The sequence below is a fragment of the Geotrypetes seraphini genome, chromosome 19, assembly GCF_902459505.1.
Source record: "Geotrypetes seraphini chromosome 19, aGeoSer1.1, whole genome shotgun sequence".
NCBI classification, from domain to species: Eukaryota; Metazoa; Chordata; class Amphibia; order Gymnophiona; family Dermophiidae; genus Geotrypetes; species Geotrypetes seraphini.
In genome coordinates this window covers 26195327-26216508 of record NC_047102.1, presented here as the reverse complement: position 1 = coordinate 26216508, position 21182 = coordinate 26195327, and the positions used below count along the sequence as shown (strand labels likewise).

Below are 21182 nucleotides of genomic sequence, written 5' to 3'. Positions count from 1 at the left end.
CTCCATTACAACTTTTCTACTCATCACCTTGAAGATGCCTGAATCATCTAAAGAAACGATTGGGATGCAGGAGAAGGATGAATACACTGGATCCTCATGAATTGTGCGCCCAACTGATTGGATCCTGTTCTCTGTAAAAGGTTACAGAGCAAGTGAAACTCCAATAACAAATTCTGTGCGTCATGAGGACTGAGCAAATTTGAAAGTATGTTGTGTAGCAAAAAGACTGAGTGGGCTTGCACAAGGTGAAGCTACTGTATAGCTTGGCCCCTTTTTTTTAGCTTCTGGTCTGAATTTGTTGATTTCCAACTTGCAGTTTAAAGACACAGTCAATAGTAAATGTCAAAAGCAGATTTCTCCAGGTCAAAACCCTGTTATACAATGGAGTAAAATGAGAAGCAATATAAAACTTTTGCTAAGAAATAATCATGTTTTTATTATTTACAGATAATTTACACAATTAGAAAACTAATTGATAGTTCAATTGCACTTTAAAAAGATTTCATTTAGAATTATTTATCTGCTTGCACAAAAGAAGCAAACATGCTGTCTTCTTGCTCCAGCAAAATGTCCGGTTTGTCATACTCTAAGATCAACCCTCTCTTCATTACAATGACCAGATCTGCATTCAAAATTGTATGTACCCGGTGCTGGAAGACACAAAAAGAGAACGCAGCTCAGTTTCAATGAAGAAAATGGGAATATTAGACTAGTTTTTGAAAAAACAAAATACATTTCTCACTGAGGAAATTCAAAACATGAAATATTTTTCTTTTATTTTGCTGTTCCTTTTATATATATATTTTTTTTTCTCCATGCTTTTTTTCAAGGAAAACTAAAGCATTTTTTTTTTTTTAATTTATTTGGTTTTCTATCCTGTTCTCCCAGACGAGCTCACAACAGGTTACAAGTTGCCTGAAAATAGCAAAGCATGGTAAAAATATAACATGACAAACATGGCACAGTGTGACACAGCATGATGACCATTGCTCGACAAAACACAGGATGGCAGCTTAGCACGGCAAACAGTTTTATATATACAAGCATAGCATGGCAAACATAGCATTGTACATGGTGCACATATATGTATGTATATATATCCTATATAATAAAACCTTACCCGCGCAGGCGCTTTTAAAACGGCATGATCCCTGCCACCGTGATTTCTGATCCATGGTGGTATTCTACAGCACACGGCGCAGCTTCCTAAGTCTTCAGGCGCGAGCTTTGGGCTTGCTGCACATGCCCCGACGTCCCAACTCCGAGCGGTGGTTTGCCGCACGCGCCCTGGCTTTGAAAATCTTCAGGCGCAAGTGGTGGCTTGCCCGCATGTGCCCCGACTTCCTAACGCCAAGTGGCAGCTTACCGCATGCACCCTGGCTTTTAAAATTTTCAGGCGCGAGCAGCGGCTTGCCGCACTCACCCCGACCTCCAAATCCCCCTGCCGGCATCTATTTCTCCCCCTGCTCACCCACTCACAGCGTTTAACTGAAAAGTGCTGTGCTGTGCTGCCACTGGCCTCACCGTCTTCTCTCCACTGCGGCCTGCCCTCTCACAACTTCCTGTTTCTGCTAGGGCTGGCCGCAGTGGAGAGAAGACACCGAGGCCAGCAACAGTGCGGTGCAGCGCTTTTCTTTGAGGCAAGTAGATTTCTGCAGGGGTATGCACAGGGGGAGCAGGAAAGGGGTGCTGCTGGACGGGGGGAGGGAAAAGGAAGGGAACGGGGGGAGCAGGCAAGGGGTGGGTGCACAGGGAAGGGGGCAATGCTGATGCTGTACAGGGAAGTGGGGGGAATGCTGCTGCTGCACAGGGAAGTGGGGGGGGGGATGCTGTTGCTGCTACACAGGGAAGGAGGAAATGCTGCTGCTGTACAGTGAAGTGTGGGGGAATGCTGCTGCTGCACAGGGAAGGAGGGATGCTGCTACACAAGGAAGGGGGGGAATGCTGCTGCTGCTGCACAGGGAAGTGGGGGAGGGGGGAGAGGATAAGGGAAAGGGGGCCAGGGAGCAATCTTGGTTTGCTTTGGGGAGGAGACAAAAGGGGGCCATGGAGAGAGACAGAAAGATAGGCAGGCAGCACACGAGAATGAAAGACAGACACACAGAAAGACAGCAGGCAGGGAGAGAGACAGAAAGAAAGAAAGACACACAGACAAATGGGGCCAGGGAGAGAGACAGATAGAAAGAAAGGCAGACAGTGGGAGGGAGAGAGACAAAGAAAGGAAGAAAGAGACACAGAAAGAAAGACAGATAGACATATTCTAGCACCTGTTAATGTAACGGGCTTAAACACTAGTATATACCTTAGTAAAAGAACCCCTATGTTTGCCAGGGGTCCTTTTACTAAGGTGCGCTAACCGATTTAGCACATGCTAAATTGGTTAGCGCGCCTTAGTAAAAGGACCCCGTATTATGGTAAACATAGGGCTCCTTTTATCAAGCTGCGTTAGGCGGTTAACGCGCGTTCAACCGCCTGCCGCGCTAATCGCTAACACCTCCATTGATGAGGCATTAGGTTTTTGGTGTGCCTCGGGGGTTAGTGCGTGATGAAATGTCCGACATGATAAAAGGAGCCCATAGTATTATACAAATATGGCGTGGCACAAAAGTATGGCACTTAACATGGTATTTAGAGGCAAAGTTATGAATCTGAGTTACCATTAAGTTGTTAAACACAGATATTAATAGCTAGGTCTCACTGCCTATAATGAGTTCTGTGCTCAAAAAATAGCTTAATGCAGCTGAATATCTTTACAGACACTCTCGGCAGTATCTGGGTAGAGTTGCAAGGGGGGGGGGGGTGTTAAGTTTCATCAGGATAGAAATATCATGCACTGCATTAAGGGGATGCATGAATTAAATTTGTGTGGCTCATCAGCATTGCTGGGGATTCTTACAGCTCCGCTATAGGTTTTATGGTTGCCTGAATATAACAGCTGCAGTTGAACATTTAACCTATGTTACCAAGGGAATAGGAGAGTATGTGCGGACATTCATGCACCTCTGAAACTGTCAGGGACTCCATCCTTTGGGGTTTCCTGTAGTTTCCGGAAGCCTAAAAGAAAGGGGGATGTCAAGCCTAGCTTTAGTACTTCCTGGAAGGTGGTCTTAGAAAATGGCCTCACTCCAGAGATTTAAGACCTAGTTTTTGGCGGTAAATTTGATTTTTTGGTTAGAGCACACCAACAGACCAGTGCATATGGATTATTGGATTTGAATCCATCCAAGGAGGATTCTGTACGATTAGGAGATATTGCATATAGTTTGGTCTGTTGCTAAAAAAAAAAAACAACCTTTCACTATTCAAGAGAGTGCCTCTTTTCACCTTGAGAAGAGTAAAGTTGACTTTTGGAAATTAAGATCTGGCATGGTCTCCCATCATTTTAGAGAGAAAGGTAAGAGTGGATTTGTCTGTTGCCTGCTTGCTTCAGAAAATCAGCTTGAAAATTGGTCCTGGCTTTGGTCTCCTACAAATAAAAATTACTTTGCATGCCTGTTGCCAGCATCCAGGCAAACAAAGGGGTTACAGAAGCTTAGCTAGTTAGCAGTGATTTTCAATTTAACTAGCTGAGCAACCACAAATTTAGGACAAGAAAAAGGGTGTCCTAACTTTATGCAGAAAGTTAACTAAGCACCGTTAATTTCCAGGTCTCATTCTTAAGCGTCTCCCTTCCTCCCACCACAAAGTCCCACTTGGATTATTCTTTCCTCCAACCCCTTCAGAAGCACATCATGCCTCCCCAATTCTGACTGCTCCTTCCTTCCACTCTCCAAAGAGCAAGACACTCTCTTATAGTGGTGTAGTAAGGGGGGGGGCATCTCAGGTGCCATGTTGATGGGGGCACTGGCACCCTTCCTCCTCAATGCCCCACCTCTTCCCATTCCTTTCTTCACCATGCACGCTCCCTCTTCTCTTCCCCCATACTTCTAGTTGTTCACCGCCTCGAGCAACAACTTTAATGTTTTCCTAGCATCCGCGTCATCTCTCCCACTAATGTCATTTGTGGGTGCCATGCTTAGGAAGTGATGTGAGCGAGAGAGACGATGGTGTCATGAGGAGCACGTTGAAGTTCTTGTTGCTTGTAGCGGTGAACAACTAGAGGTACGGGGGTAGGGAAGAGAAGATGGGGGTATGTATGTGGCAGGGGTGATCGGGGAAGGAGCAGGGGGCAGAGACAAGGGTGGGGAACCACTACCCCAGGCACCTCTCACCCTTGCTACGCCACTGCCCTCTTATTTCCTTCCCTCCTGCTCCCTTCAAGGTTATACCCACTCCCAATGGGCCCTCTTGGTCTTATCTGAAGTCCCTAGTAGTCCAGTAAAGATGATGGGGGGCATGAACAAACCCTGTTCTAGAAGTTATGGCAGCCATTTTCTAGAATATGACTAGCTTTTGGCACTACCCAGACAGTGTTGGGGCAGAGTTGGAGGTCATCCAATTAATGGCTATATTCCAGCAAACTGGATAAATTTAGGATAGCAAAAAAAGTTTCCCTAACTTTATAAGCTGCTTACTCGACAGCATTTCTGGTCTACTGTTGAAACTGACTAGTATCTGAGCATGGTACCGAATATCCAGTTTAATTTTAACTGCAACAACCAGTGTTTTGCTTACCCACTGGCCATAGTGGTTAAATGTTGGGCCCTCTGATTTCAGGTATGGGTGAGATTTTTCTAAGATACAAGCTCTTATATCTTGTTGCCTAAAGAAAAGGGAGCAAGGATTTTACAGTAGAATCTGGGTCTTACGAAATATGGAGTGATCCAAACTAGATGCTAAGAATATGAACTGGTGGAAGGAGGTGACAGCACCAATTTCTGGACAAAAAATTCAAAAGGTCCTGAATGGTTGATATTTACAGAAATTCCCTGAACAACTCGTATGAGGAAAGACTAAAAAGGTTAGGGCTCTTGAGCTTGGAAAAGAGACGGCTGAGTAGAGACATGATTGAAGTCTACAAAATCTTGAGTGAAGTAGAACGGGTCAATTTTTCACTCCATCAAAAATTACTAGGGGACACTTGATGAAGTTACAGGGAAAATTTTAAAACCAAGAGGAAATATTTTTTCACTCAGAGAATAGTTAAGCTCTGGAATGCATTGCCAGAAGTTGTGGTAAAAGTGGCTAGCATAGCTGGTTTTAAGAAAAGTTTGGACAAATTCCTGGAAGAAAAGTCCATAGTCTGTTATTAAGACATGGGGGAAACCTCTGCTTGCCCTGGATTGGTAGCAAGTAATGTTGCTACTCTTTGGGTTTGGGCCAGGTACTAGTGACTTGGATTGACCACTGTGTGAACAGGCTACTGGGCTTGATGGACCATTGGTTTCACCCAGTAAGGCTATTCTTTTGTTATTATGTAACTCTTACATTTATTGGAGAGCTAGAATTCTACATAGGGAGTTTATTATACAGAATCATCTATAATAAAAGGCTAAGCGCGCATGCGCTGTTGAAAGATCGTGATTCCTGGTGGCATGAGGTGCCAGTCCTCACGGCGCCTGCGCTAGCTGGAGGTGCGCGAGTGTGCAGAATATGCCAGCGACTCCTCCCTCCTGCTGCCGCTCCTCTTCAAAGCGGCCTGCTGAGGTTCGGCCAGCCGCTGTAGTGAACCTTGCAGGCCGCTCTCCACCTTCCTGACATGGTGCTGAAGAAGGAGCCGGGGTTGCCGCTGCTGCCACACTCGCACCCCTGCCCACCGCCATTAAGAAGGAGAACCTGCTCGACGATCTGGGCCGAGAGGTGAATGATGCAGCCCCGGCCCTAGACCGACACCAGCTCCAGTTGGAGGGAGGGTAAGAATGGGAGGGGGTGGAAACGGAAGGGAGCCACGGGGCAGGCAGGCATTGCACAACAAGGGACCAGGGGGAGAGGGAAAGGGGGCTGCTTTGGGGGGGGGAGGGGTGTACTGGGGGCAGAAAACAATCATCAGGGGGGGAACAGAAGAAGGCCACAGAGCACGTAGCATGGCACAACAGGGGGAGAGGGAAAGGGGGCTGCTGGGGGGCATAAAACAATCATGCTTTTCTCTGGGAGGGGGGGAGAAAGAAGGGGGCCACGGAAAGACAGACAGGCAGGCATGGCGCAACAGAGAAATACAGGTAGGCAGGGGGCCAGGGAGAGACACAGACAGAATGAATGACAGACAGACAGTGTCCAAGGAGAGAGAGACAAATAAAAAAACCCAGACATCTGCTCTAGCACCCATTAATGTAATGGGCTTAAAGACTAGTCTTTAATATTGTTTTTCAAGAGTCTTGCAAACCAAATGCATTTTGATTCTGCTTTCATTTCTCACAGTTATTTCCTGGTTTGCAAACCATACCTGTGGAATGATTCTTTCATACCTACTCACAGTCTTCTAACAGAAAACATATCTCTTCATTCAGCAAGGATTAGAAGCACCAGAGTACCCAGCAGTGGGGTAGTAAAGATGAGCGGCGCCCGGGGTGGTGGAGCCCCTCCTCCCCCCTCTTCCCCTCCCCCCTGTACGCCCCCTTCCCTTTCCCCGTACCTTATTAGCTTCACTGGTATGAGCAGTATGCTGCCCACATCGGTGTTGGCTCGCCCTTTGATGTCTCTTCCTAGGTGTGGGTCCCAGAAGTGACATCAGACAGAGCGCCGATGCTGACGTGGGCAGCAACTTTATGCAGAGGAAAGATAAGGGGGGAAGTCAAGAGGCATGCGTGCACGACAAGGAGAGGAGCAGGGAGTGAGTGAGTGGGTGGGCAGAGAGGTGCCCTTGCACCCTTAGGAAGACCGCACCCAGGGCGGACTGCTCCCCTCCCCCTCCACCCCCTTACTATGCTACTGGTACCCAGTGTACTAACGGCTTTATAACTTGAATGCCATTATTGTGTTTTATTTTCATGCTTTTGTTTCAGCACCTGTTTTCTATACCATCAAGATGTGTTTAATAATGGAAGAAAATAAGCATAATAGACAGAATTACTCACTGCTATGGTTACCACAGTCCGATCATCAAATGCAGTCATCACAACCTTCTGTAAAATATTTTCCTATAGAGGGAAAGAAAAGAGCAATCCTCTCAAAGCTGTGCAACTGAAAATTGACTGGATGAAGATTATAATGTGATCTCTTTAGGGTCTCTTTTACCAAGCTGCAGTAGCAAGTACCAGCGTGGCAAATGCGATGCAGCCCATTTAGTTCCTGCATCACCATGCCAGGACTCAGTACCGCAGCTTTGCAAAACAGGCCCTTGGTCTTTTACTAATGAACACTTTTGCTATGATAGAAGAATAAAGATGTAAGAATCTTCTTCTACAAAACACATCAATTCAGTAAGGAGTGCAAAGTTCACTACTGAAATAGCATCACTATGACTGCTTTGAACCTTCCCCTAACATGCACTAGTTTCAAGGTATAAACTACTGGTTTGGCCTGCTTGCACAAACAGGTGTAAAATCTGAGTTTCATTCCCAGACCCAATTTCTGAGCAATGGACCAGCAGGGCTTGTAGTGCTGTAGAAGCCATGTTTATATCCCCGAAGAATTACCCTCCACATTTGAAAATCATTCCTATGAAGGAGGATCACATATTAAAGGCTGTTCTGAATAGCCATGGGTTAGTAGAAAAAGAGAGGCATGATCATTCTGCTGTACCCTTTTCCTCCACTGCCAATTCCAGACTTCATTCCTTTCATCTAGCTGCCCCCTATGCCTGGAATAAAATACCTGAGTTTGTCTGCCAAGCCCCTTCCCTTGTTTAAAAGAAGACTGAGAAACCACCTTTTTGATATAGCCTTCAGTCCTTAATCCTACTCCTCTGCACACTATCCCAGCCAGCTGATTAACCGTCCCCCTTAACTGTATCCATGACATCCTGTTTGTTTGTCTTGTCTCTTTAGATTGTAAGCTCTTCTTTGTGACTGTATAGCGCTGCGTGCGTCTGGTAGCACTATAGAAATAATTCCTAGTAGTAGTAGTAGTGTGAAGAGTTTCAGTCTTTGGGAAGCAGAGCTGAGATTGTGATGTCATAATGCCTTATTCCACCAATCAGAGCCAACCTCCTCAGTAATGTCACAATGGCTTGATTGTCCTGTACGCCTCTCTGCCCTCCAACCCAGCCAGCAGATTAACCGTTCCCATTAACTGTATCCATGATATCCTGTTTTGTCTGTCTTGGCTGTTTAGATTGTAAGCTCTTTCGAGCAGGGACCTTTGTGACTTTGTACAGTGCTACATATGTCTGGTAGTGCTATAGAAATAGTAGTAGTAGAAGACAGTAAAAGTGCAGGAGGCATAGCAGATCAAACTTGGATTTTGGGCAAATGTTTATTTATTGGAGAAAATGTCACATAAAAAGCTCAGGCTACAAAAGAACCAAAAATATGCCAAATATGCTTGTCACCTCTAAGTTTCATGCTCGGGGTTAAATAAACTAAGAATTACTGGTTAACCCATACTGAAGTCTTATTAATATTGGTTTCGTATTTAGACGCCGGTGTTTGTTTACAGTGAGATTTAAAGTTATTGCCAATTGTTTTTGGTTACATAAAAAGCTCGACATGGCCACATTTTGCCCTGAAAAGGGCTATAACAGGGGATGCAAAAGATTCATACAAATTTCTTTCTTAAATGATTTGGACTGGTTTTGTGATAATGTATCTGCAATAAAATGACTTTTATTTCCTATCTAAGTTTGATCTGCTGTACTTCCTGCACAGAATAGCCCTGGGGACTCACTGTGGCCATGTCTATAGATGCAGTGGCTTCATCCATGATCAGGATGCTGCTCTTCCTCACAAAGGCTCTTGCTAAGCAAAAGAGCTGCCTCTGCCCCAGGCTGAAGTTCTCTCCACCTTCAGTGACCAGGGCATCTTAGAAACACAAGTGGAAAAAAAAAAAAAAAGGGAAAACTGGGTCAATACCTCAGGTAGTATCCTGAGAAAGCAATCTAGGTAAAAATACAGGCAGTCCCCCGAGTTACAACTCGTACTTAAGAACACGGTTGCAGCTTCATTTGATTTCACTGAGCAGTATTTCCAGTGGCCTAGACTCCTACACTTCTCCTGCAGCAGACTCAGGAATGATGCATGGCCACATTAAGAACAGTGTGTGATTGTGCATGCTGTACCTTAGAGGGACCACCAGTAGGGGCAGCTGGGAGCTGAGGGAAGCAGCAAGAATCTGAAAATCTACAAGTTCTGAGTTACATACAAATCCAACTTAAAAACAGCTTAAAAAATGTAACTCGTTCTTAACCCAGGGACTGCCTGTATATACAAAGGCCACACTTATGGATCACATTTATACTCTTCTGGGTATTCTCATGTTCTTCACATATTACCTTTATTACTTATAGCAGAACTTCCTTAGTATTTAAGCTCTTTCAATAAGCCTGTGCAGGATTATTTCAATTTTAAAGTAAGTAGTAATGTGTCAAGTACAGTTTAATTAAAAGCACCAGAATTTGGCTATATCCGATTTTGTTTGGGGATTTTTTTTCTTACAAGCATGAAACCATTAAAAACATAACAGTATTTTAGGTTTGACTATATATATTTTTGTTTTATGTATCTGCTTCAAGCCTTTTGAAAAGATAGTATACAGTGGTGCCTCGCATAACGGCCGCCTCGCACAGCGGACGCTGCGCACAACGAACTTTATGTCGTGATCCGTATAACGTACTTCGTTTCACACAACGAAGTCGCCCGAGCTGCATCCTTCCGGGGTTCCTGCGGGGTTGGATCGCAGCGGGGTTGGTCGAGGGTAGTCTCCTTCTCCTTACCTGCCCTGTCGCAGCACACAGCCGAACGGAAATCTTCCCGATGTCAGCGCTGACGTCGGAGGGAGGGCTTAAGCAAAGCCCTCCCTTCCTCCGACGTCAGCGCTGACATCAGGAAGACTTCCGGTCGGCTGTGTGCGGCTGCGGCAGGGCAGGTAGGAAGAAGGCAATGGCGAACGAAAGAGGGGGGAGGGGGCGGTCCGCCCCGAAGAATGTGCACAGCTGGTCAGGTCCCCCGATCAACCGACAACAGGCCCGGCCGACAAACCTCCCTGCCCTGTAGCCGCGAATCTAAATTACCTCTTACAGCAGCTTCAATAATCCAGCTGCTGTAAGAAGGTAATTTAGATTCGCGGCTACAGGACAGGGAGATTTGTCCGACCGGGCCTGTTCTGTTGTCGGTCGGGTGCAAAAGCGCCACAAAGGTGGAGGCAGGGAGGGAGGAAAGGTGGAGTGGAGAAGAAAAGACGGTTAAGGGGGGAGAAGGCCGCTGAAAGCACATGTTGGAGCAGGGGATGAGAGGGAGGGAGAGAAGGGGAAATATTGGACAAGGGCAGAAGGGATGCTAAATCATAGGGTGACAGGCAGAGAGAACAACAGGAAAAAGAGTGGAAGCAATCTTGAACCCTGAGGGTGAGGGCAGAGAGAGGTGGTGAGATGATTGATCATGGGGAGAGGGACAAAAGGGAATAGAGATGGGATAGGAAGATAGTGGAAGTAAAAGGACAGGGAGATGTATGTTTTTAGATGTATCTAAATAAAAATAATAACAAAAAATTTATCTTTTTTATGTCATCTTAGCATATTTTATGCTGCAGAACGAATTATTTTTTTTTACATGTATTCCTATGGGAAAACGCGTTTCACATAACGAACGTTTCACATAACAAACTTGCTCCTGGAACCAATTAAGTTCGTTGTGTGAGGCACCACTGTATATCCTTCCCACAATACTGTGTAATCTCCTTGTCCAAAACAAACACTTTTAGAAACCCCAAATATATCCAGGAATGCAGTACATCCCGATATTAATCAAAGATGTGCATTCCCCTTCTGGAGTGGGGTATACACCTATACGTTCTGTTGCCACCTTAGTCCCATCTCTTTCACATCCCATTGCCAAATGCATGTACTGCAGACCTACTTCTATAAATCTCAGCTTTGGAAAACTGGGTTTCTAAGTTTATTCAGAGTATACATTTTTCATGTAGAACAGAAAATTTCAGATCTGTCTCACCACTTCATTGATTGTTGAACTTCTTAAATCTGTTTTTGATCACCATTTCACTAATAATGGAGCTGGGCAGTAAGTGGTCCTTCCCTTCCCTATGCCTGGTAACAACCAATAAGCAAATATCCATTGGGTTAGTAGTTGCTTACTAAGCTGGAAGGCTGCTGGCGTTACTTTGCATTTAAGACTGGAAAACGAACATTTGAAACTTTAAGACTATTAGTGTGTACAATGCTGCTGTGTCTGAATGATGGTAGCTAGAGGGGTCTAGAACAATACATCGCAGTTGTTTAAAAGCAGTTAGTTCAGTGCAAACTTTTATCACCGCCTTTTAAGAGCCAGAATTTCAGCATGGCCCTTTCAGCACCGTGCTTTAATAGCAGGACTGTTCATCATGGCTGAGCTGAACTGGTGGCTCTTAAAGGGCTATGCTGCAGTTGTGAGAGTTCATGGCCCATGGGTTTCTGATCCAGTGTGTGTGTGTGTGTGCATGTGTGTGTGTAGGGGGGTGATGCCCTCCCACCCCATCCCCATTCCAGCATGTCAATCCAGTGTGTGTGTGTGTGTGGGGGGTGGCTGATGCTCCCCCCCAATTCAGTACTCCCCCTCGATGCAGCAACCCCCCCCCAATCCAGCACTCCCTCACCTTGACCCCCCCCAACACCACCAGTGTGTGTGTGTGTGGGGGGGGAGTGCTGCTCCCCCCCCTAATCCAGCATTCCCTTACCTTGACCCCCACAAACTCCCCCCAACACCACTATCAGTACTCCCCCTCCAATCCAGCATGTTGATCCAGTGGTGTGTGTGATTCTCCCTCACACCCCATGATCCGGCATGTCTTGCGAGGGGGCACTATCCCCCCCCCCACCATCAGTACTCCACCTCAGTGCATCAATACCCCTGATCCAGCACTCCCTCACCTCAGTCCCCCATAAGTCCCTGACACCTCCTATCAGCAATCCACCGATCCAGCAATCCCCTCAATCCCTGCTCCAGCACTGAAGAGTCCCGTGATGAAAGGGTGCCTCTTAAAGGGCCACACTGTATATTCCCATTTCGGTATCAGAGGAGTACATGTTAAGAAGATGCCATGTTTAGTTGTGATCAGCTTCTTAGATCTTTGAAAACTGCTAAATATTTCCATGCACAGGAGATTAAATTTAGTTTAACATTTATTGTTTGCATTAAAAAGGGGATCTGGGTGGCTATACAAAACTATTTCACTGATTACAATGTTTCTAATTTAAACCTGTAAACCACTTTTTAATTGCAGAGCAGCAATATTTTATATCTAGGATCATTTAAATAATAGTGAGGTGGAAATAGTTATTACCTACCTAGACTAGTAACTAACATATTTCTGTTTCCGAATCAAATTCATGCCTGTTTTATATTAGTTTTGGAAAGTAATTTACTTAACAGTGATAACTCATACTTTTAAAAGTAATATATTAGTAGAGATATATTATCAGTAATATATTACCAACAATATATTAATGCTGTTACTTTATTCACCTTTTCCTTCAATTTATTCCCTCTCAATTGACGATTGGTATTTAGGGCCCCTTTTATGTGGCGCATGCGGTAAATTCACCCAAGCCCATTCAATTCCTAGGGGTTTTGATGCAATCACTGCAGTAGCATCACTATTTTGTTTATTTATTTCAAAATTTATAGCCCGCCTATCCTGCAGTTCTAGGGTAACAATAAAACGTACATAATCAAATAGCACACGGATTACACGATAATGAAATTTATACAAACAGTTAAGAACATAAGAACATAAGAAGTTGCCTCCGCTGAGGCAGACCATAGGTCCATCCTGCCCAGCGGTCCGCTCCCGCGGCGGCCCATCAGGCCCATCGCCTAAGTAGTGGTCTATATCTATCTATACCCTTCAATCCCTTTTTCTTCTAGGAATCTATCCAAACTTTCTTTGAAACCATTTAATGTGTTCCTGTCTACCACAGCCTCCGGAAGTGCGTTCCATGTATCCACCACCCTCTGAGTGAAAAAGAACTTCCTAGCGTTTGTTCTAAACCTGTCCCCTTTCAATTTCTCCGAGTGCCCCCTTGTACTTGTGGTGGTCCTTAATTTGAAAAATCTGTCCCTGTCTACTTTTTCTATGCCCTTCAGGATCTTGAAGGTTTCTATCATGTCTCCTCTAAGTCTCCGCTTTTCCAGTGAGAAAAGTCCCAACTGCTTCAACCTGTCGGTATATGGGAGATTTTCCATTCCCTTTATCAGTTTAGTTGCTCTTCTCTGTACTCCCTCAAGTACTGCCATGTCCTTCTTGAGGTACGGCGACCAGTACTGGACACAGTACTCCAGATGCGGCCGCACCATTGCACGATACAGCGGCATGATGACTTCCTTCGTCCTGGTCGTAATACCCTTCTTAATGATACCCAACATTCTGTTAGCTTTCTTTGAGGCTGTAGCGCACTGCGCCTATGCCTTCAGTGTTGCGTCTACCATCACTCCCAGGTCTCTCTCCAGGTTACTGATCCCTAGCGGTTTTCCCCCCATTCTGTATGTGAACATCGGGTTCTTTTTCCCCACGTGCATGACCTTGCATTTCCCTATGTTGAAGCTCATTTGCCATTTTTCGGCCCACTTTTCCAGCTGCGTTAGATCCTTTTGGAGATTTTCGCAGTCTCCCCTGGTTTGAGCCCTGCTGTATAGTTTGGTGTCATCTGCAAATTTAATAACCTCACACTTGGTTCCCGCCTCTAGGTCGTTTATATAGATATTGAACAGGAGCGGTCCCAGCACCGACCCTTGCGGAACTCCGCTCGTGACCCCTTTCCAGTCTGAGTAATGGCCCTTTATGCCAACCCTCTGTTCCCTGTTCGCCAGCCAGTTTTTGATCCATCGGTGGATCACCCCTTGTACCCCGTGGTTCCATATCTTCTTAAGCAGCCTTTCGTGTGGTACCTTGTCGAAGGCTTTTTGGAAGTCAAGGTAAATGATATCTATAGATTCCCCTTTATCCACCTGGCTGTTTACCCCCTCGAAGAAGTGCAATAAGTTTGTGAGGCATGACCTACCCTTGCAGAAGCCATGCTGACTCGGTTTTAGCTGCTCATTGTTTTCGATGTGTTCACAGATGATGTCCTTAATCAGTGCCTCCATCATCTTTCCTGGGACTGAGGTCAGGCTCACTGGCCTGTAGTTTCCTGGGTCTCCCCTTGAGCCAGGAAACTACAGGCCAGTGAGCCTGACCTCAGTCCCAGGAAAGATGATGGAGGCACTGATTAAGGACATCATCTGTGAACACATCGAAAACAATGAGCAGCTAAAACCGAGTCAGCATGGCTTCTGCAAGGGTAGGTCATGCCTCACAAACTTATTGCACTTCTTCGAGGGGGTAAACAGCCAGGTGGATAAAGGGGAATCTATAGATATCATTTACCTTGACTTCCAAAAAGCCTTCGACAAGGTACCACACGAAAGGCTGCTTAAGAAGATATGGAACCACGGGGTACAAGGGGTGATCCACCGATGGATCAAAAACTGGCTGGCGAACAGGGAACAGAGGGTTGGCGTAAAGGGCCATTACTCAGACTGGAAAGGGGTCACGAGCGGAGTTAACATCAAAGAACTAGTGCAATCAAAACAACTAAAAACTTAAAAGCAAACACAGGCAGAAAGCATATCAAACATAAAATTAAAACCACGGCAGATTCCCCGGGTGGTGCAGAGCGCTTGAGCTCCAGGAATGTCAATTTCGGGTTCTCCATCGGGATTATATTTCCCAGAAACAGGCCTTTTATTTTGGGTGTGCCCTACCCCTATTTGTCTGAAATGTCGCCAAGTTGATAATTCTTTGGCGCATGATTTGTGGTCCTGTGCCTCTGCCTTTTGGCTGGAGGTCCGCTGTTATTTGGAATCTTTAGTGGGCTATGCCCTCCCCTCGACGGTGGAAGGGATATTTTTTTGGCTACAGGTCAACTGGGAGGGCTTTCTGCAGGTGACTGTTTGCTTATTCGTAAGGGCTACATTGTGGGGAAGAAATGCATCCTCAATCACTGGCTTCAGGACTCCCCACCCACCTTCTGGTATTGGCATAATAAGTCCATCTTTTAATGGTATGGGAATCTATGTCCGCTCGGTTTTCTTGTTCCCGGAGTAAGCTTTTTTTGTCAGTTTGGGCCTCCTATTTGGATACTTTGTCCCCTATGATAAAAAGCCAAGTGGTTAATAGATTGCGGAAGCCAGTGGCTCCTTTTTTGCCAGTGGGTTGAGGTGGGATTTTGGGGGGTGGGGGTGGTAGGGGGTGTCAGGGTTGGGGGAGGATCTTTTTGGGGTGCGGAATGGCTGGGTCCGGGCTATAAGAACACAGGTCCGGACTCTATATATCTTCATGGTTTTCCTTGTTGGTTGTTTGGTATTGGTTATGTATTGAAAATTGTGATCTCTGCTTATTGCGTGTCTTTTGTCTTTTGAATAAACAGTTATATTAAAAAAAAACCCCAAAAAACCCCCACAGTTTATGAAAGAAACACCTGTTCAGACAGCCTAGTTTTTAACATCTTCCTAAACTGCAGAATCCCTGACAAACTTCTCAACTCCATGGGCAACTCGTTCCAGCACAATACCCACCACCGTGGCTTTATAAAAGGGGCCCAAATTGTCTGTTCACTGCTTTGTTATCTCCTCAGGAAAGACAGTACTTTAAATTACAATAAACCATAAGATATTACTTAGTAATATATTACTTGCCCATCTCTGATTGCTTGATATCTATTTGTGGGATGCAGTAACATATTTCTCAAGCCTTTCCCACAGTTTATGACAAAAGCTATAATTTTGGCTTCCTAGTGTGCCCTCACAAACTTTAGACCATGTCAACGTGCTAAGGACAGCGCAAATGGAAAGTACAAAAGATCGGCCAGACATTTTCACAAGCCTATTCAGTTCCTGTGTAATCCCAAGAGGCATGTAGAATGAAAAAAACAACACCCATAAAGCTCCTACTTCAAGGACACATCAAGCACCAATGTATCCATTAAGATGTCAAAAAAACTAAACAGATACCAGGAGCAACACTAAAATTACTTGCGTTAAAGTGCACAATACATAAAGGGTGCCAGGGAAGGGAGGCCAGTAGTTCAGTGAATACGGAGTTGTAAAGGTTTCACAGCACTTGACTGATTGAGATTTTAATAGCAATTCGTCCAGCATTACCGTTTAACTCCTGCCTCCATTATTTTGTTCATCCGATTCAGATAAGTAACGGTTATACTCATCATTTTTTGCTATATGATACATCTAATAGTCTTATATTATGTTACTTGGAGGGCAGTAAGAGGGACTCTCTACGTGCTATGATGGTCCCTCTGTACAACCATTTTTATGACACTATTTGGTTGGTGACTGAGCACTATATATAATCTAGCTTTCTAATAGCACATTTTTTATGTGGCATTCGTAACTGAATGTTTTTCTTCTTTTTCTTTTTGTTGTTCATGATATTTTTTTCAAATATTTTTTGTATTATCCATTAAGATGAACATCTGCAATGAGAAAGCTGAATACAGTACTGTATATGAATTATGTCAGTGAGCAAGGGACACAAGACTTTCTAGCCTGCAAAATTCAGAGCTGGGGGGGGGGAGGGAGGGATGTATGAAACAAAACAAAAATCTCCAAGCCGCCAAGATCCACAAGCAAGTGCTGCACATGTCCCAGGGTCAGCACAAGAGCATTTAAACAGCATGGAGGAAAAAAATCTCCACATTCTTTACTACCGTCATGGCTCTGAAATTTGGCAGAAATGAGGTCCCTTGAGTCTGCTCACAAACGTGATCATTTCATGCTTCTTTGAACATTTCCTGTGATGTCTCAGAGCATTTACGACTGGTGCAGTTTGACTAAGATGACCCAGAGCAATTGTTTGGAGTCATGTTTTCCTAATTAATACAAAGCATAGGCATGTTAAATGCACAATAAAGTGAACATGGCGGGCACATTTACAACGAAGAAAGCACTATTACCTAGACCACCTGGCAGTGCTTTAACCACATGTTTCAGTTGTGCTATTTCCAAAGCTTCCCAAAGCATACTGTCTGTGCACTTATTTTCAGGGTCCAAATTAAACCTGAAACGAAATACAATTCATGATTAATAATGAGAAATGCACATAGATTGCATATAATCCATATGGGCCTATTTTCCTTTATAGAATAGTCTCCAAATAAATAGAAACCTCTTCAGAAATCCACAGGGGCAAAACAAAGCAGAGATGGTAGAAAAACACAGATGTGACCAGCATGCAAGCACTCTTCAGTAATCACCTTTTAATCCTTACCGGATTGAGCCACTGAAGAGGACTGGATCTTGTAGAATGATTGAGAGTCGAGATCTCAGGGTCTGCAAGGGAAGTTTGGCGATGTCTATGCCATCAATGATAATCCTGCCTGATAAAAATGGTATTAAAAATACAGTTAGGGTATACACTATGGCACATAGCTAACATCTGTGTAATACTAGATCTATGGGGTAGATATTTGAAATGATTCAGCTGAGCAGGACAGGCTGTTGCTCTGTTGTCGATATTCAATGGCACTAAACCAGACAGCGCTGCTGTGACCATTGTGGCCGGGTGGTCCGTAGATGGAGTCAAAGCAGAGCAAGGACTTTGATTGTTGGCGGTATAGAAGAATAAAGTTATTATTATTATTATTACCTGGTTAGTGGCAAGTTTCAGTTCATTAGGTAAGTGCCCAGATAAAGTTAGGACAGAAAAAAGGCTCTCCTAAATTTATCTATTTGGACTCAGGTCTAAATATCAGCTGACAGCCAGATAACTGCTGGCAGCTGTACATGATCCAAATATTCAATGCTGGTGCCTGGGTTAAGCTCAGAATTGAATACCTGAGTTTAATTCAGCCTGTGGCAATGTTTGGTTTTAGTCAATAGGATTTTAGCAGATGAGGTATACAAGTTATATTATATTACACCAACCATTCCCAACTCTGTCTTTGAGGCACATCTATTCAATCGGGTTTTTAGGATATTCACAATGACTATGCATGAGTTAAATCTGTATGAAACTGAGACAATGCATGCAAATCTATCTCATGCATATTCATTGTGGATACAGTATAGATGAAGGCTAGACTTGCACGCACATAATAAAAACAAACCCAAAAACAAATGCACCTTGAAATGTATCAACCATTCTAAAAAACGCTAACGAGAAAGATGATTTTCCACTTCCAGTTCTGCCACAAATTCCAATCTGCAGACAGAAAAATACAAATTGATAAATTATGACTAGCAGAAAGCAAACTATTCATTTGTCTGTGTTTATGTTCAAAGAGGAGCCATATGTGTTTTTTTCACACTGAGGTTTATCACCTATTTTAGTAAACATCCTTCAAAGAAACCAGGAGAGAGATATCGGTTTATTTATTCAGTTTTCTATACCATTCTCCCATGGGAGCTCAGAATGGTTTACACAAATTTATTCAGGTACTTAAGTATTTTTCCCTGTCCTGGTGGGCTCACAGCCTATCTAATGTAGCTTGGGCAATGTGGAGGATTAGGTGACTTGTCCAGGGTCACAAGGAGCAGTGTGGATTTGTACCCACAAACTCAGGGTGGGTCTCGATGGGCGACCATATCATGGGGCAGACAACATTGTCACCCATCAAGGCCTTTCTGGGAAGGGCTCGGGGTGGTGATTGGTCGTAGGCATTTCCCACTGAGGAAATTTAAATTGATTGGAGGGGGGAAGACAGCCACGAGGGGCACTGGGTGAGGGGGTGGGGGGTTGTTGAAAAACCAGGACTTTGGAGGACTCGGGGCTTACCTGTCCTTGGAAGCAGCTTTTGCAGTTCACACCGTTTGGGGTATACCTGGCAGGACACCTCTTTTGCAAGGTTTGGTGTGGAGCTGCCCATCCTCGGGATTTTTGGTACACAGAATGTTGGCAGCCATGGGGCAGATCACGCCATGACAGCCTTATCCTCAGCGGTCTATCAACCAAGAGCTACTGGATCAACTGCTTCATGCATTGCCATCGGTGGTCTGGGCTACTTTTGAGGAATGGCTATTCAAGGCTCCATTTTCCCTGCCATTTTCTGGGCTCTCCGAGTAGGAGAACTATTGGTGTATCCATTAGACACATGGGATACCTGGGGGCTGTTACTACAGCATATTCAATCGGAGGAGAGCACATTGCAGGTGCATGTGGTGCAATCGAAGATGGACCAGCTAGGTAGGGGACAGATGGTAGTGTTAAATCAGATTGAGGGTAGCATCTCATGTCCAGTGGCTCTACTGTGGGACTTTATGGCGCTTCACCCTTCAGGTTGCTCTATCCTCCTGATTCATGCGGATGGTCTTCCCCTTACCAGATATCAGTTTTTGGCCATGCTGCAGAAGGCATTACGACAGTGTGGTGAGAAGCCATCCTGGTTCGGCACTCACTCATTCTGCATTGGGCTGGCTACGAGCGCTTGTGCAGCAGGCTTGTCCACAGAGGGTATCATGCAGTTGGGGATATGGTCTTCAAAGGTGTACAGGGACTATATCCATCTGGGTCAGAGGGGATGGAACATGGGGTGGAGTACCCTGCAGGATGCTCCCTAAGCAGACAACAACAAAAAAAGCACTATCTGGAACTGGGGCTTTGGCTATTGCTCTGGTCATGGGGGGGGGGGGGTGTCCCTAATGAGGGGGGATTAAGGGGTGTCATAGAGGGGGGCGGGGACGTTCAGATAATTCAGGGAATTGGGGGGGGGGGCTGACTTGGAGCATGCTGCAATCACACCTGCTTACTAACCCCATTCACTTTATGTGGACCTGGTCTGAGTTTTTGGCTTTGCCTTGCAAATGAGGTGTTGCATTCCTGCTCAGTCTGGATGATGGAACACTCCTTCATGCATTGAGTCGGGGAGCGAGCAGTGACCCACCCTGGCAGGCAGCACCTGAGTGCAGTGACAGGGTGTTCGAGTTTCCTGGTGGGGGCCAAAGGGACATGAACTGGTACCTTCTCCTGCCCCTGTTGTATGATTTGCGCTCTCATCCCCAGCCGTGCTGTCGTTTCATCTCGGTGGGGGAGGGGGGAGGGGGGAGAGCAATGATATTGATGCCTGGATAAGGAAGGATGATCTCCAAGTGGCTCTATCATGGCTCCCTGGGACAACGCTGGAATGGTTGGCTATCATTCCCGGACCTCATCGGCTGGAGTCATGGAGAAGGACTAGGGGGTTGGTTAAGGTGAACCAGCAGGTGGGGAGATGGGTGGAGTCCCAGTGAAGGGTACAGATTATAGATTAGGCATGATTGGGTGGATGTGGCATGTTTGGGGTTGTTCACCAGGGATTTGGTACACTTGTTGGATGTTGGGTGGAATTTGTTACTTCACGATTTTTCTACCAGTTGTGAGCAGTTGGTGGGGTCCTTGGGGTCCTAGACACAGCTCTGTTGATTTGGGGGGGGGAGGGCTGTAATTACATTACAGGCACGTGGCGGATATCCTGAGCTACTGGTAACTGGGTTCATCTTGTTATGTTTTGAACTTGTTATGGTTGCTGTGGCTATTTTTCCCAAGAAATTATTTTTTTGTGTAAGAGTAAGTTGCGGGGAGTATGGGTTGCCAGTAGTAAGGTGTGTGGTGGTGAGGGGATAACGAGTGACAAGGGGGCTTTTCCAGATCCTGCTGTTGTAGCTTTAACCACTGTGCCACATATCATATAACAGTATGACCTCTAAGTAGGTTATTTGAAAATAAATTTTCAAAGGCTTTAATTGAAAAAGTATGGAAGCACATGTGTTTGGAGTAGAGAATGACACGGTGACAAAATTCACCATTCCTGTCCCCACGGATAACCGTGGGAAACCATCCCGTGTCATTCTTTAGAATCTATCTCAACCTCAATCCTTCTACGCCAGCATTCTTCAATGCAAGGCTTGAGGGTCAGTGGCTGTGTCCATCCATATTCTGTTTCTTATCTGAGTCAATGAAGCCATTGTGACATCACTAATGAGGTTGGCTCTTAGGCATTGGTGGAATGAGGCATTATGACATCACAATATCTGCTCTAGATACCAGACTGTCATTCTTTAGTGTCTATCTCAACCTCAATCCTTCTACGCCAGCATTCTGATCTTTGTGGGTGTGAGGGGGTGTCTTACCTTGATGCATGCAGTGGTCATCTGATCAGTCTGAGCACCTTCTAAAGCAGGTCTAAT

General features: G+C 45.1%; 1 protein-coding gene across 4 annotated transcripts in view; it reads right to left on the bottom strand.

Annotated features, from left to right (window-relative positions):
* Positions 1-416: 416 nt before the first annotated feature.
* The window catches only part of ABCC8 (ATP binding cassette subfamily C member 8), a 200634-nt gene continuing 179868 nt past the window's right edge, over positions 417-21182 (bottom strand). For 3 of the 4 annotated variants that reach the window (XM_033928351.1, XM_033928352.1, XM_033928353.1), the window contains 6 exons: positions 18144-18222; positions 17290-17398; positions 16976-17079; positions 8704-8837; positions 6954-7016; positions 417-650 (listed from right to left, as the gene is read on the bottom strand). In XM_033928351.1, the coding sequence (XP_033784242.1) occupies positions 513-650; positions 6954-7016; positions 8704-8837; positions 16976-17079; positions 17290-17398; positions 18144-18222 (627 nt within the window). In that variant the 3' untranslated portion in view covers positions 417-512. Of the gene's footprint in view, positions 651-6953; positions 7017-8703; positions 8838-16975; positions 17080-17275; positions 17399-18143; positions 18223-21182 lie in introns of those variants that run through there. The other variant, XR_004537595.1, reaches the window with a different exon arrangement.